Source organism: Hemitrygon akajei, chromosome 12 (assembly GCF_048418815.1).
Source record: "Hemitrygon akajei chromosome 12, sHemAka1.3, whole genome shotgun sequence".
NCBI classification, from domain to species: Eukaryota; Metazoa; Chordata; class Chondrichthyes; order Myliobatiformes; family Dasyatidae; genus Hemitrygon; species Hemitrygon akajei.
Genome location: NC_133135.1, coordinates 81,684,084 through 81,703,368, shown reverse-complemented (window position 1 = coordinate 81,703,368; position 19,285 = coordinate 81,684,084). Strand labels below are relative to the sequence as shown.

At 43.4% G+C, this 19,285-nt stretch overlaps 1 protein-coding gene across 1 annotated transcript in view; it reads left to right on the top strand.

The window, feature by feature from the left end:
* Positions 1-2,429: 2,429 nt before the first annotated feature.
* The window catches only part of rgl1 (ral guanine nucleotide dissociation stimulator-like 1), a 267,685-nt gene continuing 250,829 nt past the window's right edge, over positions 2,430-19,285 (top strand). The window contains exon 1 of the mRNA XM_073063602.1: positions 2,430-2,621. Coding sequence (XP_072919703.1) covers positions 2,445-2,621 — 177 coding nt within the window. The 5' untranslated portion in view covers positions 2,430-2,444. The remainder of the gene's footprint in view (positions 2,622-19,285) is intronic.

Here is a 19,285-nt window from a genome sequence, read left to right as displayed (position 1 = left end):
GGAAGAAGTACAAGGTGACAGGTGAAACCAGGAGAGGGTGATGTAAAGGGCTGGGAAGTTGACTGGTGAAAGAGATAAAGGGTTGGAGAAGGGGGAATGTGATAGGCAGGGTAGAAGACCATGGAAGAAAGGGAAAGGGGGAGGAATATCCAAGGGAGGCGGTGGGCAGGTAAAGAAATAAGTTGGGAGAGGGAAACGGGAATGGGGAATGGTGAAGGAGAAGATGAGGCAATTACCAGAAGCTTGAGAAATCAATATTCATGCCATCAGGTTGGGAGATTAATTCAGCCAGAATATAAGGTGTTGCTCCTCCAACCTGAGTAAGGTCTCATCGTAGCAGTAAGGGAGGACATGCACTGATGTCAGAATGGGAATGGGAAGTAGAATTGAAATGGGTGGAGACCAGAAGATCCCACTTTTTCTGGCAGACGAAGCATAGGTGCTTGTTGCAGCAGTACCCCAAACTACGTTGAGTCTGACCTATATATATAGGAGGCCACAGTGGGAGCACTGGATACAGTAGATAACTCCTACGGACTCAGTTCACCTAGAAGGACTGTTTGGGACCTTTGAATGGTGGTGAGGGAGGAGGTGCAGAGGCAGGTATAGCACCTGTTTGGAAAATTAAAACATCATAGCATCATTTTGTTACAAGCCATAGAAGAAATATTGATAATAATGAACTCTTGTGTCATTATGAAATACAACAGGAAGGTGAATTCATGCAAGTGGACAAAACAAAATGGGGCAGAATTGTGGCTCTGTGTATGAAATGTGGATTATACTGCAGAGAGAAGCATGCCAGTAATCATAACGTTTTTATTTATTTGAACACATGCAGAACAACCCTGATAAACCAGCAGTTCTAATGTGTTTCCTGTGTCACTCATTATCATGTGGTCCTTTTTTTGTTAGTGCTAACCACAACTGTAGTCATCAATTATCTCTTCTTTGTCTTCCAACACTCACCTGCTATCATTGGGAAGAGTAGCTTGCTAGTTTATTAACTACGACTACTAGATGCAGAAATTAATCATTGTACTCTGCTTTTTAACATACATTTCAAAGTCCTGTAGCAGGATTAGCTTCAAGTAACATATCTTAAAAAACATTTAACACAGATTTAGAATAACTAGGCTTTGTTTTAAGAAAATAAATCAATATCATCTTATTGTTTCTTTAATCTCTAAAGATCGAGGGCTGAGCGAACACTGGAGGCAGCACCAAGCAAATACTAGAGGGCAGCACGGAGTAAACACTAGAGGACAGCACCGAGTGAACATTGAAATGGCAGCATTGCACTGATCGGTGGAGCCAGCCCCCAAACTAGTACGAAATTCAGCAGCGGGCAGCCAGCTCTGATGTCTCATTCTCTTCACAGGGGCTCCAAGGCATATGGGCCTTGTCCTCGCCACAACTGAGGCAACTCAGCTGTTATTCTCCCCAATGAATCAGTTAGCCAGGCTTGCAGTATTCTATGTTATCAATGTTGAACAGGGTCTTGTGATCACAATAAAAATGCCTCCAAGTCAGAAGGTTGTGGGTTCTGGTACAGCTCCAGATATTGGAGCACAAATTTCCCCAGTACAGGTCCTCCCCAGATTAACACAGGGTTCTATTCCTGAAAACTATCTGTAACCCGGACAGTTTGCAAATTGGAAATGTGACTGCAGACTGAGTTCCCACACACTGAAGATGCCTGCAGCCCCACAGCAATTGTCAAGCCTGTCTTGCCATTTGTCTGCATGGCCTGTAATAAGTCAGGCATTGAGGGAGTGATCATCCGGATGAGTGTTGAATGCCATCAGTGGAGATAACAGAACCCCTGCCACTGTTTAGAAGGACAACAGCCAAACTGTTTCTCCTGTCATGACCACTCTTTTTCCACAAATAAATATCACATTATCTGGAGGTCGGTGGTCATTGGGAACATGCTGTGAGGAAACCGGACAGGTTTCTACAGTACAACTGCAAATGCACTTCTATATGGCTTCAGTGAGAAATGAAAATAAATAAAATATGCAGGTGCTAGAAATCTGAAATAAAAACAGGGAGTGCTAGAAACACTCAGCGGATCAGGGAGCACCTGTGGAGAGAGAAGCAGTGTTAATATTTTAGGTAAGAATGGGTAGAGTCCTGGACTTGAAACTTTGACTCCGTATGACTATGGAAAAAAAATGCAATCTCAATACCAGTCGTTGCTGTTCAATGGCATTGCAGGTGTGTAGCCAATTTCCTTAGGAATTATTCACTTGGCTCTTGTATAATTATTGTCCGTTGTAGAAACATCGGTGAAAACATTGATGTGAAAACATTGAACAGGTGAAAATTATTTTTGTTTCGAAGTGCTTTGGTTTGATGGCTCCTGGCTATTGGGAGTTAATTGTGTTTGTCCTGTCTCTTTAAGTGGGCGCTTGTGCACGGCTTCACTCTGAGCGAAGTCAATGGAAGTCGCGGGCTGCACGGAACGGCACGGCGGTACCTTGCCTGGCACTGCGGCGTTTGGGAGCTTGAGCCGCAGGCGCTGGGAACCGCGAGAGACCAAAAGTCAGCCGGCAAATGAAGGACAAAGGGACAGCTTCTATCCCAGAGCGATGGAAAATCTCCTCCTTGACCATCAGGTGAGTGTCGAGAGACCTCGCCTGCTGCAACGGCAAGTAGACAAGGCGGCTCGTTTCCTTTCATTCCAAATAAAATGTGGGTATCTGTAAATAAACACTTTTCCCAACCTTAATTACAATCCCCTTTGCAAGAGCTGTCCCACAAGACATTAGTTTACGAATTGAAAAAATACGCAGGTCGCAAAGCTAGCGTAATATTATTCCAATATTTGGCAATTAGCTTTTGCGTTGAACCTGGGGTTACTTAACATTTCGTCAATAATTTGCCTGCTTGTTCACAGGTCTTCCGGACCCCTTCAGTGCACTGGTACTATCGCTGAACTTGCATCCCACGATTTGTTAATGACAACATCCCATCCCAATTTAAACTCATTTTGCCGATGATTAATCCACCTTTTGCGGTTGATTTTAAAATTCTGCTGGGAGCAGTGTTGGCGCATTGTGTGATGTTTTTTTTGTCATTCCACTTTGAATTCAAAATGCGCCTATTTCCTAATTAGTGGCGAGAGGAACGCGTTTCCTGTGTTTAGATGTACACCCCAAAGCGGAATCTAACAAGGTATTCCTCAACCGGTAGTTATTTAACGTTGTCCCACGATGGACTTCGGTTTAAAAGTCGATGCAATCCCGTGTAACTTGAATCTAGTAACTGAAACACAAATTGAAATTATTGACGGAAAAGGACTGCTAACTCAGTGATGTCTTTGCTTCGACGAACTATATGATTGAAATTTTCCAGTAGTGATTGGAATTTGCACTTCCTTTACTTTGAGTACAGTCGTCTAATTTCTAATGTATCAAGTACCTTTTGGGCGCCCCCTACTGACAACTTTAAGGGTCTGCCTCAGTCAGTGATAAATAGTGACGTGGGGAGGATGTTTCCAGTAATGGGAGAGTTTAGGACCAGAGAACACGGCCTCAGAATAGAAGGATGTCCCTTTAGTACAGGGTTGAGGAATTTCTTTAGCCAGAGGATTGTGAATCTGTGAAGTTCATTGCCACTGATGGCCATAGAGGCATGTCACTAGGCATATTTAAAGTGGAGGATGATGGGTTCTTGATTAGTAGTGGTGTCAAAGATTACAGGAAGAAGGCAGAATCATAGGGTTGAGAGGGAAGATAAATCAGCCATGATTGAATGGCAGAGCAGATTTGATGGGCCGAATGGCCCAATTCTACTCCTATTCCTTGTGGTTTTATTTTTCTTGTCACCTACTCAATTATCCTGCGTCGTTGACAGATCTTTTCTGGGTCATCTCGGACAGTTCAAGTCTGTTGTTGTCACCTGTGCCACTTCCCTTCACCTTGCAGCACTCTCAGATGAGCGGTTCTCTCTGATTTCTATCAGGCAGATCTGTGCCATTGGAATAGGTTCTTGGGCATAATCTTCCTAATAAGCTATCTGCTGCCTGGGCCCTGCAAGAGCCTCTTCTTCATTTCACCAGTCTGTCTCTGATCGGGATCCTTCTCTGGGCTAGATTGACTCGTGGCCAACTCACCCAGCACACAGTCCAGTGGATTTGAGGAGTGGTCTCATGAGTTCAAATCAAAGGGTGGCAGCCGAGGTATGGGGTTTGTGACAAAGCCTTAATAACTGCAGCCCGGTGGCTCTGACATCCATCATCGTGAGTGCTTTGAGAAAATGGTTACGACACACGTGAGCTCCAATTATCCAGACAACCTTGACCCTCTGCAATTTGCCTATTGTCAGATGGTGAAATCCATCTACCTGGCCTTGCACTTATCCCTGAAGCATCTGGATAGTAACAGCAGGTACAGAGACTATTGTTTATTGACTACAGTTCCACCTTATTTATTATAATTCCAAGCAAGCTCATCTCAGACTCTGAGATCTGGGAGTCAGCACCTCCCTCTGCAACCAGATCCTTGACTTCCTGCAATCAGTAAGAGGCACAATTGTTCTTGACACTGTTCCTCCACAAGGTGGTGTCCTCAGGCTGTACTCTACCACCTGTATATACAGGACTGCATAGCCAGATCCTGCTTTCACTCGATTCATAGGTTTGCAGATGAAGCCACTGTCGTGGGCTGTATCTCCTATAGCAATGAGTTGTAGTACGGGAAGGAGATGGAGAGCTTAGTGATTCGGTGTCATGGCAACAACTTCCTCTGTGTCAGCGAAACAAAGGAGCTGGACATTGACATCAGGAAGATTCAAAATTGTTCAATGTTATTTCTTGCGCACAAGTGTAAAGCAGAACAAATAATTGTTACTACAGATCTGATGCAGCACAAAAGTAAGATAAAGACCACAATAGTAATGAAAAAATAATAAATACGTAAGATAACGTATGTATTCTATGTCCATAAAGTGATGCTAGGCACTCGAGTGTTTGTGCAGTACATTAGGTAACTGCCAGGAACTGATAAAATACTGGCAGACGGGAGTGTGGAAGGGTGAGTTTGTGGGTGGAGATTTTGATCAGTTTTATTGTTTGGGGAAGGTAACTATTTTTGAGTCTGGTGGTCCTGGTGTGGATGCTATATAACCCCTTCCCTGATGAGAGTGGGACAAACAGTCCATGGGCAAGGTGGATGGGACCCTTCATGATGTTACTGGCCCTTTTCTTGCACCTTTCTCTATATATATCCTTGGTGGTAGGTAGGCTGGTGCCAATGACGCATTGGGCAGTTTTGACTACCTGTCTTAGAGTCTTGTTGTCTATTGCAGTTTCTGTACCAAGCATTGTTAGGACGCTCTCTACTGTGCATTGGCAGAATAACGTGAGTATAGATGTGCATATCCCAGATCTCTTCAGCCTTCTCAAAGCAGATGCTTTGGCGAGCTTTCCTGATTGTGTAGAATGTGTTGTGGGACCGTGAGAGGTTGTGCAAGATGTGCACTCCCAGGAGTTTGAAACTGTTTGCAGTTTCCACTACTGCACCACAAATGTAAAGAGTGGTGTGAGCTCTCCTGATATCAAAAACAATCTCCTTTGTCTTGTGACATTGAGGAAAAGGTTATTTGACTGGCACCAGACCTCAAGCTATTCCATCTCCTTCCTGCAGGCTGTCTCGTTGTTGTTGGTGATCAGCCCCACCATTGTCATGCCATCCACAAACTCAATCATGTGATTACTCGGGTGTTTGGCTGTGCATTCGTGTATGAGCAGAGTGTACAGCAATGGGCTCAGCACACAGCCCTGGGAAGTACCCGTGCTGAGGATGATAGGGAGGGAGGAGCCGTTGTGCATCTTGATGGCAGAGGGCTGTTGGTTAGGAAGTCCAAAACACAGTTGTATAATGGTGTATTTGGAACGAGGAGTGGGAGTTTGTTCACTAACATCTGTGGGCTAATGGTGTTGAATGCTGAACTGAAATCCAGGAGCAGTATTCTGACATAAGTATCCTTGTTTTATTGGTGACTCAGGGCCAAGTGCATGACAGAAGCTATGGTATTGGTCATAGAGTGGTTATGTTGGTAAACATATTGGTAAGTGTCCAATGTTGCAGGAATAGTGTTTTTCCCAGCCATAGAAGAAGAGTGTGCAAGTGCTCCTGTTTTTGTCAACGGTACTAACATTGACAGCTTCAAGTTTGTAGAAGTGAACATCACTAGTAACCTATCTGGTCTGGCAAATACCATGGTCAAGAAAGCTTGCCAACATCTGACCTTCCTCAGGAGGCTAAAGAAGTTTGACATGTTCCCTGTTGACCCTCACCAATTTTTATTGATGCAGTATAGAAAGCATCCAAATGGCATGCACTACCGTTTAGTATGGAACTGCGCTGACTGTACCTGCAAAGAACCACTGAGGTTCATGAACACAGCTCAGTACATTATGGAAACCAGCCTCCCCTCCATGGACTCGGTCTGTACTTGTTGCCTCAGTAAAGCAAACAGCATAATTGAAGATCCCACCCATTCTCCTCTTCCCCTCCTGTCGGACAGAAGATACAGCTGCCTGTAACTTTGTACCACTAGACTCGAGGGTGGCTTCTACCCACTTTTAAAGACTATTGAATGTTCCCCTAATAAAACAAAATGCACATTTGACTGCTTAGTGTACCTCATTATGATGTTGCATCTTGTTTACCCGCACTACACAATCTGTGCCATTTTATTCTGCATTTTTTATTTGTAACCTTGTAGTACCTCAATGCACTGCATAATGATTTAATCTTCATTTACAGTATGCCAGGCAATCCTTTCACTATCTCAGTACAAGTGAAAGTACTATTGCAATTCTACCTGCCTGTGTGCCTCCCAGAGTCTGGCTATAGCAGAAAATGGAGGAAAAGCCAACCCAAGTAAGACTGGAATATCCCAAGAATTTACAGCCTTTGGAATATCATCCTCTGGAGAGTTCAGAGTACTGCCCATTTCCCTGGGATTAATAAATAATAGTGGGCATTGGGACTGATAAATTGGGGGAGGGGTGGTAGAATGGTAAGAAACCAGCAGAGGCTTATTAGACTACCTGGTGCATTACCAGTTGGTCCTTTTCTGACACCACCTTCCCCTTTCCGATCTCCACCTCTGGAAACAAACTGTCAACCAACATCTTTTATAAACCTACTGATTCCCATGGTTATCTTGACTGTACCTCTTCCCACCCTGTCCCCTGTAAAAATGCTATTCCTTTTCCTCACTTCCTTCCTCTCTGCTGACTCTGTTCCCAGGATACTGCTTTCCTTTGCAGGAAATCAGATGTTCTCCTTCTCCATTCTTTGGAGTTTCCCTTACTCCAGCACTGGTGCTACCTTCACCCATATCTCCATTTCCTATACATCTACGCTTACCCAATCTTCCCACTGCCATAAACAGTGACATTTCTCTAGTCCTTGCCTGCCACTTCATGAGCCTCTACATCCAACACATCATCTTCCACAGCTTCCCACATCTCCCAAGGGATCCTACCTCCAAACATACCTTTACCTCTCCCTGCTTTCCACAGGGGTCCCTCCCTCTGTGATTCTCTTGCCCATTCATCCCTCCCCATTAATCTCCCGCTCAGCATTAACCCTGCAAGCAGCCAAAGTGCTATACCTGCCCATTCAGGGCTGCAATTAGTCCCTCCAGGTGAGGTAACACTTTACCAGCGAATCTGCTGGGATCATCAATTATGTCCAGTGCTCCCAATGTGGCCTCTACATTGCTGAGGCACATCATAAATTGTGGGACTGCTTCATTGAACACCTCTGCTCCATCTGTCAAAAGCAGAACTTCCCAGTGGCTCAACATTTTAATTCCGATTACCATTCCTGCTCCTACATGTCAGTCCATGGCCGCCTCTAGTGCTGAGATGAGGCCACCCTCAGGGTGGAGAAGCAATGCCTTGTATTCGCTCTGGGTAGCCTCTAACCTGATGGTATGAATAACAATTTCTCTTTCTAGTTTAAAAAAAAAATCTCTTCCCTCTTTTTCCCACTCTGGCCTCTTGCCTCTTCTCACCTGCCTATCACTTCCCCACTGGGTGACTTCCTCCATTCCTTTCTCCTATAGTCCACTCTCCTCTGCTGTATGATTCCTTCATCTCCAGCCCTTTATCTTTCCTGCCCACCTGCCTTCACTTATCACCTTCTAGCAATCCTCCTCCTCCCACCTTTGTATTTTGGTGTTTTACCCCTTCCTTTCCAGTCCTGAAGAAGGCTCTTGGCTCAAAACACTGTTTATTCATTTCCATAGGTGCTGCCCGATCTGCTGAGTTCCTCCATTTTGTGTGTATTGTTTTGGATTTCCAGCATCTGCAGACTTTCTTGTGTTTATGGTCCATTACCTTTCTGTCGAACTTTTAATAAAATCTCTGCTCATCCTTCCCATGCTCCAGAGGCTTGAATGTATTTTTTCTTGCATGTCACGTCACTGGGACAAGATTCGTAATTGGAATTTGAAGTCTGTCTGCTAAATGGCCTTCAGAAGACGCTGTTCTCCATCTGATATGGACTGAGGGAAGGATGTGACGGTGGTCTACTGTTGGATCTGGTTTAGTGTGTTCCCAGTTATAGAACAATGATGATTTGCTGCTGCATGATTTGTGTCTCATTGGATCCTATTCAGTAATACACTAATTTGACTGTGATTGGATAGCATAGCAGTTTTGATGTTGAGTCTCAAAGGAGTTCCTTGTTCCGAATAATGTTCAGTACAGCCTTTGTTGGATTGATTAGGTGAATGTGGGGGAACCTGAAAAGGAGTGTAAGCTATGGTTTTTCCATAGAACGCCCTGTTACACTGCATATCACAGGTGTAAACCCATGAGTAATGTCATCATATTGGTATCAAGAAGATGTTCTGATGATCAGAACAACTTGAATTGAGATTGCAGTGTATGAGCAATGTTGAACTTAAATCCCACCATATCCATACTTCTCCTGCCCTGCATTCCTGCGTTCTGAAGGGCCCACTCCCAGGTCTATTATCACATTCTCTCCCTGACTTCTGCAACCAATGCAGTTGCATCAGTTGTCCCTTCACATCTCACCGGCCACCGTTTGGGGATCTGAGCAGAAGCTCACTTGCACCTTTTTCTAATATGACTTGCTGCATTGAATACTCATGATATGGCCTCCTCTACATTGGAAAAACCAAGTGTGGTTTCGATAACTGCTTAGGGGAGTGTCTGAGTTCTGTATAGCACACCAACTTGTCTGTTCTTGGTCTTCTCCATTGGTGCAGAAAAAAGTCAAATGAAAATTGGAGCACCATCTTAACCCAATGTTATGAACATCCGAATTTTCCACTTTACCCCTGGTATTCTTTCCCCACCTAGCTCCACCTGTCCCATTCTTCCTTTTTATATATTGCTATATCCAAGCAAACTTTCCTCTTCCCTTTCAGGCCACTTTTTGCCTCAGCAGATACTATTTCACCCATTAAGTTATAACAATGTCCTATCGTTGAAGTAAAGTCTCCTCTACATTAGCAAATGCAGATTGAGTGATGGATTTATAGAACACTTTTCATCAGTCAGCAATCATTGCACAATTTTCAAGACATCTGTTCTTTATTCCGGCAACATGACCTTAACTTTGGCCTCCTGTATCTTTCAGTGATGGTCAGTACAAACCAGACGAGTAATGCTTTTATATGACTGCTTCAATTCAATAGCAAATCTCATTTGCATCTCCTTTTGCAATTTGTCTCTTTACTACTTTCATCGGCGCACCTTTTTGCTTTGCAGCAACATCCATTTGTCTTTCACTTGTCCCTGTACAGGTAAATAACTATTATTATCACATTAAAAATCTTGTCTTGCACACCAGCCATTCAGGTCAATTCACTACAAAGGTGCATTGAGGTAGTACAATGTAAAACAACAGCAGTACAGAGTGCTTTGTGGGTAGACAGTCACATAAGATGGATGAAGAGGTCAGGAATCAATCTTGTGCTGTGGAAGCATTCAGTGCTCTTATAGTCAAGTCGCTTTTTATTGTCATTTCAACCATAAACTGCTGGTACAGTAAAAACAAAACAACATTCTGCCAGGACCATGGTGCTACATGAAACAACACAAAACTACACTGGACTATGTGAGACAACACAAGGCTGCACTAGACTATGTAAAACAACACAAAAACTACACTAGGCGACAGACCTACACAGGACTACATAAAGTGCACAAAACAGTACAGGGCAGTACAGTAATTAATTAATTAATTAACAAGACAATAAGCACAGCAGAGGACAAATTTCAATATAATAAATGATGCAGATGTCAGTCTAGACTCTGGGTATTGAGAAGTCTGATGGCTTGGGGGAAGAAACTGTTACATAGTCTGGTCGTGAGAGCCCGAATGCTTCGGTACCTTTTCCCAGATGGCAGGAGGGAGAAGAGTTTTTATGAGGGGATGCATGGGGTCCTTCATAATGCTGCTAGCTTTGCGGGTGCAACGTGTGGTGTAAATGTCTGTAATGGCGGGAAGAGAGACCCCAATGATCTTCTCAGCTGACCTCACTATCCACTGCACTGTCTTGCGATCTGAGACGGTGCAATTTCCGAACCAGGCAATTGTACAGCTGCTCAGGATACTCTCAATACATTCTCTGTAGAATGTGGTGAGGGGGTGGGAGATGGACTTTTCTCAGCCTTCACAGAAAGTAGATAACAGGGAAAGTAGCTGGTCTTGGGCCTGGCAGTGTATTTTCAGGCACTGTCTCCTGCCTGACTTGGTGGGGTGGGGGTGATAGAGGGAATGTCTAGGATGGATGGGGGTCTTTGTTATGCTGGCTGCTTTCCTGAGGTAGTAAAGCACAGAGAATCCTCGAAGGAGAGGCTGGTTCCGTGATGTGGGCATGGCTCAGCACAACACTCTGCAGTGTCTTGAGGTCCCAGGCAAATCAGTTGCCATACTAAGCCATGGTACATCTGGATAGGATGCTTTCTATGGTGCACCAGCTCCAGATGTGGTTAGCACAGTGCTTTATAGGTGACGCAGGTTCAATTCCAGCCACTGCTAGTGAGGAGTTTGTGCGCTCTCCCTGAGACCATGTGAGTTTCCTTCAGGTGCTCCTTTTTCCTCTGCAATTGAAAGGTTTACCGTTGGTAGGTTGCATTGTAAATTGTCCTGGAATTGGGTGAGGATTAAGTTGAGGGTGCTGGTTGGCATGGCTCGAAGGGTCTAGTCCATGCTTTATATCAATGAAAAAGATTGTTGACGGTCAAAGGGGACATGCTAGATTTCTTGAGCATCCTGAAGAAGTAAAGGTGCTGACAAGCTTTCTTAGCTGTGGTGTCTGGGATTAGACCAGGACCAGTAATTGATGTCTTCCCTAACCTGAAATCTGATTAATCAGAACTCTTGTTTAGAGTTGTGAAAGGTCGTAACATGAAAAGTTGCTCTATTTTGTCTTCAAAGTGTATCTGACATGAACACTGTCAGTTTTTATTTCAGAATTCGTTTTCTTTGATTCCATAACTCTTACTTTATTTGACTAACCAAAACTTTGATCAGCTGACATCTCCAAAAGCTTGACCACTCTGACCCTTGCCCATCCAGTAACTTGCACACAACTGACAACTGGCTCACTTTCCTCTTTGACAGCATGCTGGCCAATTTCCAAGTTAGCAGCATCATTCCCCATTTTGGTGTGTTCATGTTGCTGCAAAGCTCCAGAATTTTTTTCCCCATTACACCAAGAATTCTTTCATTTTTATTTTTATGGAAATGGCCCTTTTTGTACTCCAAAGCAATGTATTTTACCAAGTCATTAACTATGGGGAAATGGATCGATATTCTACAACTCATTTATCTTGCATTTAGCAACAAGGTGATTAACTGGTTGATTTAATTTCTCAGTGGTCGTGGACATCAGCTAGTACGCTTGAAGTGCTGGATGATCATTAATATCTTCATCTAGCCTTGATCTATTAAAAATGATAATCTTCCAGTACTGCACTACCAAATATGTGGGAGATTATATCCCCTAACAAATAAGAACTGTGTTGCTTTGCTATTTGAAGTAGATTGTGTTTGAGCATAGTGTTGGGGGTTGCTTAACACATTGGGTGGGGGTAGCAGCTATTCCAGGAGCCCAATAGATATGTTTGCCTAGAATTGAGATAAATTGACTATAGGGATGGTGCTAGGTCATTCAAACTGAAGAAAGTTGCTGGTTGTGCTTGCTCACTGAATGTTTGCTGACAAATTCATGAGAATTGTGATAGTGTCCAAGGGCAAGGTCTGGCCTTCCTTGGATTCCTTGGCACAGCACTCTAGAAATAGCTAATTGGATCCCCTGAGTGGACTTGACGTAAGATCTAAGCCTCCATTAAATTCAGTGGTGCTTCTGAGGCTGCAAATTGTGGTAAAGGGGGAAGATTAAAAAATATATCTTGCTTTAGTATCTTTGCTTATTTCTAAATATTGGTTTAAATATGTTCCTATTTTTCTTGTATTTAAGACAGTTGTTTACCTGAGGAAAATTATTCAAAAATTGGAGGCTTTGCCCCACCGTTGTGCCCAAATGTTCCTGTTAGTTGCATAGCCAAAATGCAAGTTGTTAAAAGTAGCTAGAGATGAGCAGTATCTGTATACTACCTTTTAAGGTAGTTAACCCCCACAGCAGGAGTGTTAATGTTGCACCAGTGTGGTATGAGGAAGCAGAACAGCCGGCCGTATATCATCTGTCAACGGTGGAATTGAGTTTTCTTCAGTTGGCAATTCGCCTAGAAGTGCCAGGATTTTTTTTCTCAAAGACCATTTGTATACTTCAAAGAAAAACTATTTTTGCCATTTTTCTTTGCTTCCTGAAAGAGAGGAGGTGTGAGATTATTTGACGAACCATTGATGGTAAGGTAATTTAGATTAGGAATCAATTAAAGCCAATTGTATGGACAACACACAAAATGCTGGTGGAATGCAGCAGGCCAGGCATCATCTATAGGAAGAAGCGCTGTCAACGTTTCAGGCCGAGACCCTTCGTCAGGACTAACTGAAAGGAAAGATAGTAAGAGCTATGAAAGGGGGAGGGGGAAATCCGAAATGATAGGAGAAGACAGGAGGGGGAGGGATGAAGCTGAGAGCCGGAAAGGTGATTGGCAAAAGGGATACAGAGCTGAAGAAGGGAAAGGATCATGGGACGGGAGGCCTAGGGAGAAAGAAAGGGGTAGGGGAGCACCAGAGGGAGATGGAGAACAGGTAAGGAGTGATTGTGAGAGGGGCAGAGAGAGAAGAGGGGGAATAATAAATAAATAAGGGATGGGGTAAGAAGGAGAGGAGGGGCATTAATAGAAGTTAGAGAAGTTAATGTTCATGCCATCTGGTTGGAAGCTACCCAGATGCAATATCAGGTGTTGTTCCTCCAACCTGAGTACATCTGGTGCTCCCGATGCGGGCTTCTATATATTGGTGAGACCCAATGCAGACTGGGAGACCATTTTGCTGAACACCTACGCTCTGTCCGCCAGAGAAAACAGGACCTCCCAGTGGCCACACATTTTAAATCCACGTCCCATTCCCATTCTGATATGTCTATCCATGGCCTCCTCTACTGTCAAGATGAAGCCACACTCGGGTTGGAGGAACAACACCTTATATACTGGCTGGGTAGCCTCCAACCTGATGGCATGAACATTGACTTCTCCAACTTCTGTTAATGCCCCTCTTCCCCTTCTTACCCCATCCCTTATTTATTATTCCCTCCCTTTTTTCTCTCTCTGCCCCTCTTACAATCACTCCTTGCCTGTTCTCCATCTCCCTCTGGTGCTCCCCTCCCCCTTTCTTTCTCCCTAGGCCTCCCATCCCGTGATTCTTTCCCTTCTCCAGCTGTGTATCCCTTTCGCCAAATAACTTTCCAGCTCTTAGCTTCATCCCACCCCCTCCTGTCTTTTCCTATCATTTTGGATTTCTCCCTCCCCCTCCCACTTTCATATCTCTTACTATCTTTTATTTCAGTTAGTCCTGACGAAGGGTCTCAACCCGAAACGTCAACTGTACTTCTTCCTATAGATGCTGCCTGGCCTGCTGTGTTCCACCAGCATTTTGTGTGTGTTGCTTGAATTTCCAGCATCTGCAGATTTCCTCGTGTATGGACAACTATCAATCCTTTTTTTTGCATTGGAGAACAATTTAGAGTGATTGCGTTTTTTTTTAATCCTAACTTGCCCAAAGAGGTGAATATTAATGCACTGGAATAATGGATGTCATTCTGTGTAGTTTTCTTTACTGTGTACATTGAAACAAAAATTCTGCAATACATAACCGTTTCATTAAATAAATCACAAGACCCCCTGACCCCAACTGAAATTTGTGGCCAGTGATTATAATCAATGATGGGAAGGTTCAAATAATGAAATACTTCAACTATTTGGGGTGGCTTCATTTGATCAGATTGCATGTTTTAATCATTGATGACATCACAATGGCTTTAAATCAGTAACCATGAGAACTGTCTTTGTTTTGATATCCCAGCTATTAGACAAGAAGCACAAACTTATGCTTCAGTCCTCAGCTAGCAAATACCAGAGAGGGTCTATCTTTACGGTATAAACTGATAACTCTCAAGCAAATGGGTGTAGGAGGAAGCTGTTGCTTGCGGGAAGCTGAGCAGGTTGAAGAGGAAGAATCCCAGGTAATTCTGAACTTGTTAGCAAGTATTCAGTGTGTTTAAGAACAAACTTAATCTACATTTGTCTACAGTGGTTGACAGGTAACATAAGTAGGAGCAAGAAAGATAAACTTGACCGGGGGGTGTTTCTTTCAAGGGTAACATGTTTGAGATGAACATTAAACTGTTGTTCCGTCTGCCATTGATTATGAAGATCTTATGGTGTTTTGTAGAATGTTATAGTTTATCTTTGGGGCCAGTCATGAAATTATCTAATCTTGTTCCACAATTTATAATTCCTTATTTCATTTCTATCATGCTGTTGGCATTCCTTAGAACTCTTGTATGTACAAGTAATATTACATTATGTGTAACACCTATACAAAAGCCATACAGTACTGGGGTGTGGTGAGACTGAGAGAGCAAAGTTTAAGGGTTTGGGCTAATGGTCTGGAGCAGTTTAGTGAAATTTACGAAGGGATATAATGGGACGCATTGACTGGGCAGGGAGGGGGAAATCAAATGGATGGATGTATAGAATTTAAGTTGCTGGATGTTAAACTTTTGCAGACTGTACTGAGTAAAATAAGAACATTGAAGATGGTATTGTGAGGAATAGATCCTCCTGAGGCATTGTATTTTAATTTGGCTCCAGTTGTGAAGGCATTGTGAAGTTGCAATAGATTGAAGTTAATTTTCATTAGGACATAGGACATTACAGCCCAGTGCAGGTCCTTCATCTCATGGTGTTGTGACAACCTGTTAAAGATCAATCTACCCCTTTCCTCCTACATAAGCCTCATTTTTCTGACTAAGAGTTTCTTTAATGCTCCGAATGTATTTGCCTCAACCACCTCAGCAGGGTATTCCATGCATCCAGCACTCTCTGTTAAGGACTTGCTCTGCTGATACTACCCTGTGCTTTTCTCCAATCACCTTCAAATTATGCCACTTTTTGTGTTAGCCTGGGGTGGGTGGGGTTTCGTGGAGATGGTGTCTGGCTATCCACTCTATCTATGCCTCTTGCATACCTCTCATCCTCCTTCGTGCCAGAAAGAAAGTCCTAGCTGGCTCAACCTGTCTCAATAAGACATACTCTCTAGTTCAGGCAGCATCCTGGTGTATTCCTCTGAGCCCTCTCTAAAGCTTCCACATCCTTCCAATAACGATGCAACTGGAACAGAACACAACACTCTAAGTGTGGTCTAACCAAGGTTTTGTAACATTACCTTGCGACACTTGAACTCCAGCTCTTTGATTAAGGATGGCCAACACACTATGCCTTCTTAACTAAGCCTATCAATTTGAGCAGCGACTTTGAGGAATCTATGGACATAAACCCCAAGATCCCTCTGTTCCTCCACTCTACTTGGTCCTGCCATTAACTTGGCTTCAAATTCAACCTACCAGAATGAATTGCCTAACATTGTTCTGGGTTGAATTCCACCTGCCATTTCTCAGCACAGCTTTGCATCCTGTCAACATCCTGTTGCAACCTACAACAACCCTCCACCTTATCCACAGCTTCAACAACTTTCATCTGCAAACTGACTAACACACTCTTCCACTTCCTCATCAAAATCATTTATAAGAATTACAAAGCGGGTGTCCCAAACCACCGACCACCATCTCTCAATTGCATCATGTTCAACATGCAATTTAAAAACAGAACAGCTTTGACTTATTGTTGTTGTTAGTGGCAGGGAACTTGTATTGTTTTTTGGCTTGAACTCAGAATTTTTAAAAGATTGTGAAATACTGGCAGAATATTCCTTTAAATTATTTTTGTTCTACAGTATAATGAATGTGGATAGAGATGAGCTACATTGTTGGTGTGCTAGGAATGTGGAATATTATATTGCTTATTTATTTTTGTATTTACACAGCCTGTCTTCTGCACTTTGGTTGAACACCAAAATTGGGCAGTGTTTCATTGATTCTGTAAAAGTTGTTGTTCTATAGATTTGAGTATGGCCACAAAACAAATCTCAGCATTGTATATGGTGACATATGTATTTTGATAGCAAATTTACTTTGAGTAAAAGGGAAGAGGAGAATTTTGGACTCGAATAATCAATGCCAGTTCCAGCTCATCATTGGTAATAGCTACCCATGGAACCAATCACACTTCACTTTCCCTTTCCCTTCCACCTGCTAAAGTAGATGTATTGTAAATACTTTAATACTTTATTGTCACCAAACAATTGATACTAGAGCGTACAATCATCACAGCGATATTTGATTCTGCACTTCGCGCTCCCTGAAGTACAAATCAAAGTAAATATAATAAAAATTTAAATTGTAAATCATAATTAGAAAATAGAAAAGGGAAAGTAAGGTAGTGCAAGTCGGGTCTGGATATTTGGAAGGTACGGCCCAGATCCGGGTCAGATTGGCAAACTTAAATAGCTTTTTTTTATTATTGTGTGCATCAATGTTGTCTGGCAGCATAAATCTCAAGCAATTAGTCAAGTATGGATCAGATACTAGAATGCCCTGTTTTTTTTAAACACACCAATCCACTTATTTCACCAATATGTATTTATATACTACTGTGATCAATTTCTCAAATTTAACCACCATTCAGTGTGCCATTGTAGGACTCAAAACTGTCAACGATTAAAGTTCACTCCTTAAACAGGCCTTCAAGAGGGTGTCAGGTGAAATATTTTCATCTCATTAGAGGAAGGATATGGAAATTTCAGAGAGAGTGCAGAAGAGATTTACCAGGATGCTGGCGGGACTAGAGAGCGTGTATTATAAGGAAAGGTTGAACAAGCTAGGGTTTGTCCCTTTTGGAGTGAAGTAGGATGAGAGGTGATTTGATAGAGGTGTAGTGCGATCACCTGAGTTGAGTGTGCTTCTAAAGCATTGTGTATGGGGGGGGGGGGCGGGGTTCTTGGGTGACTGTAGAGGCTGATCCAGGATCAACCTGTTCTGGTGCAGTGTGGGCAAGAGTGATTGTGGTTGGGTCTCTTTGGTTTTTCAGTCTCTTTCGTAGCTGCCACTTGTTCTCAGTGGCACCGCAGAGATTGCTCCTGTAGCGTAACCCCCTCTCGAACAGATTTCTTCCAGGTGTATCTATTGAGTGCAATCTCTTCCTAGTTTATAGATGGAATGTTCAATTTCTTCATCCTGATTTTAAAGTTTCTTTTGCCCACTGGGTCTCGTTGACCTTCTTTCAACTGGAAATAAAGGATCTGTTTGGGGAGATGTGAATTGGGCATCTGAATGACGGTAATGTGGGAAGGACGACTGCTGTATGCACCAGAAGATTTATTTGGACCTGTCTTCAGACTCTCTTCCTCAATCTTGCACAATCTCCACTCGCACTACTCGGGTCCAGTTGCTCTTTGAGTTGATACCTACTTTTGAGGAGAGAATGCTAGCAAGGTAGGGAAAGTGTGTTTTCACAGAAGATAACTGTCAACTTTTATAGAGGGCTGGATAAATGGCTGTTTGGATGACTGTTGTTTTGAATACAAAAGCTAAGGCCCTGGGCCCTATATGTCTTAGCAATGTATCCTGAATGCCTTTTGAAGGTCTTTTTCAGAGTTTGCTGCGGCGATGTTGTCATTTACAAACTGAAGCTCCATGGTAGTGGTGCTAACCTTGCTCTTGGCCTTGAAATGGTAGAGATTGGAAAGCCTGTTGTCCATTCTACAGACATTTGGGATTCCCTGTGGCAGGTTTTGGCTGAGGTGAAGGATGACAGCAATAAAGATGGCAAATGAGGTGGGCCCAATGATACAGCCCTGTTTGGCTCCAGTCTAGACAGTGAAGGGTTCTGATTCAGCACCACTATTGCTGAATACTGTAGCTAACATACCATCATGCAGTAGCTCAGGATTCATAAGTACATGTCGGCAACCACTGGGAGTGCATACCATTGGGCAACCATTGGGAGTAGGAATAGGCCTTCTATGGTTCCTAGATGTAACACTGAGTATCTCAAGGAAAGGATTTGAGTATCTCAACTCAAATAGATTATTTCTACTCACAATGTGTGCTGGTGCACAATCTTATCATCAGGAGCATTTGCAATAGGAAAAAACAGATTCCAGGCATTTTGGCAGTGCATCGGATCCAGAAGTGAGGTGTCAGTAGAGTGGCCATTGTGGGAATTGTCAGGATTTGGCTTAACATGTTTGGGTGAGCACAGGGCACAGGTAAGTTTCTAGTAAGAACTCCCCCCCCCCCCCCCCCCCCCCGGCTGCTACATAGCCAGTATGCTGAGGATGCATCCAGAGTTGGTGGTATTTCTTGTGTGCGAGGTGGGAAGCTTGGAGACCTCCAGTCTCACTGGTAACTACATCTGCATGAGCTGCAGCTCCTTGGCGACCATGATAAGGGGCTGAAGCTGCAGATAAATGACCTTCAGCTCATGAGTGATGATGATGAAGTGATGAAGGCTATAGGGAGGTAGTCAACCCCAAACTGCAAGAGGTAGGTACCTGGGTGACTGTCAGGAGGGGGAAGCAGAATAGGCAGCTAATGGAGAGTAACTCTGTAGCCAATCTCCTCATAAGTATGCCACCTTGGATACTGTGTTGGGGGGGTTGCGGGGCTGAATGACCTCCTTGGGGAGCCGGAGTGACCAGTCTCTGGCACTGAGTGTCTCTGTGGTTTAGAAGGGAAAGAAGGAGATGAGGGG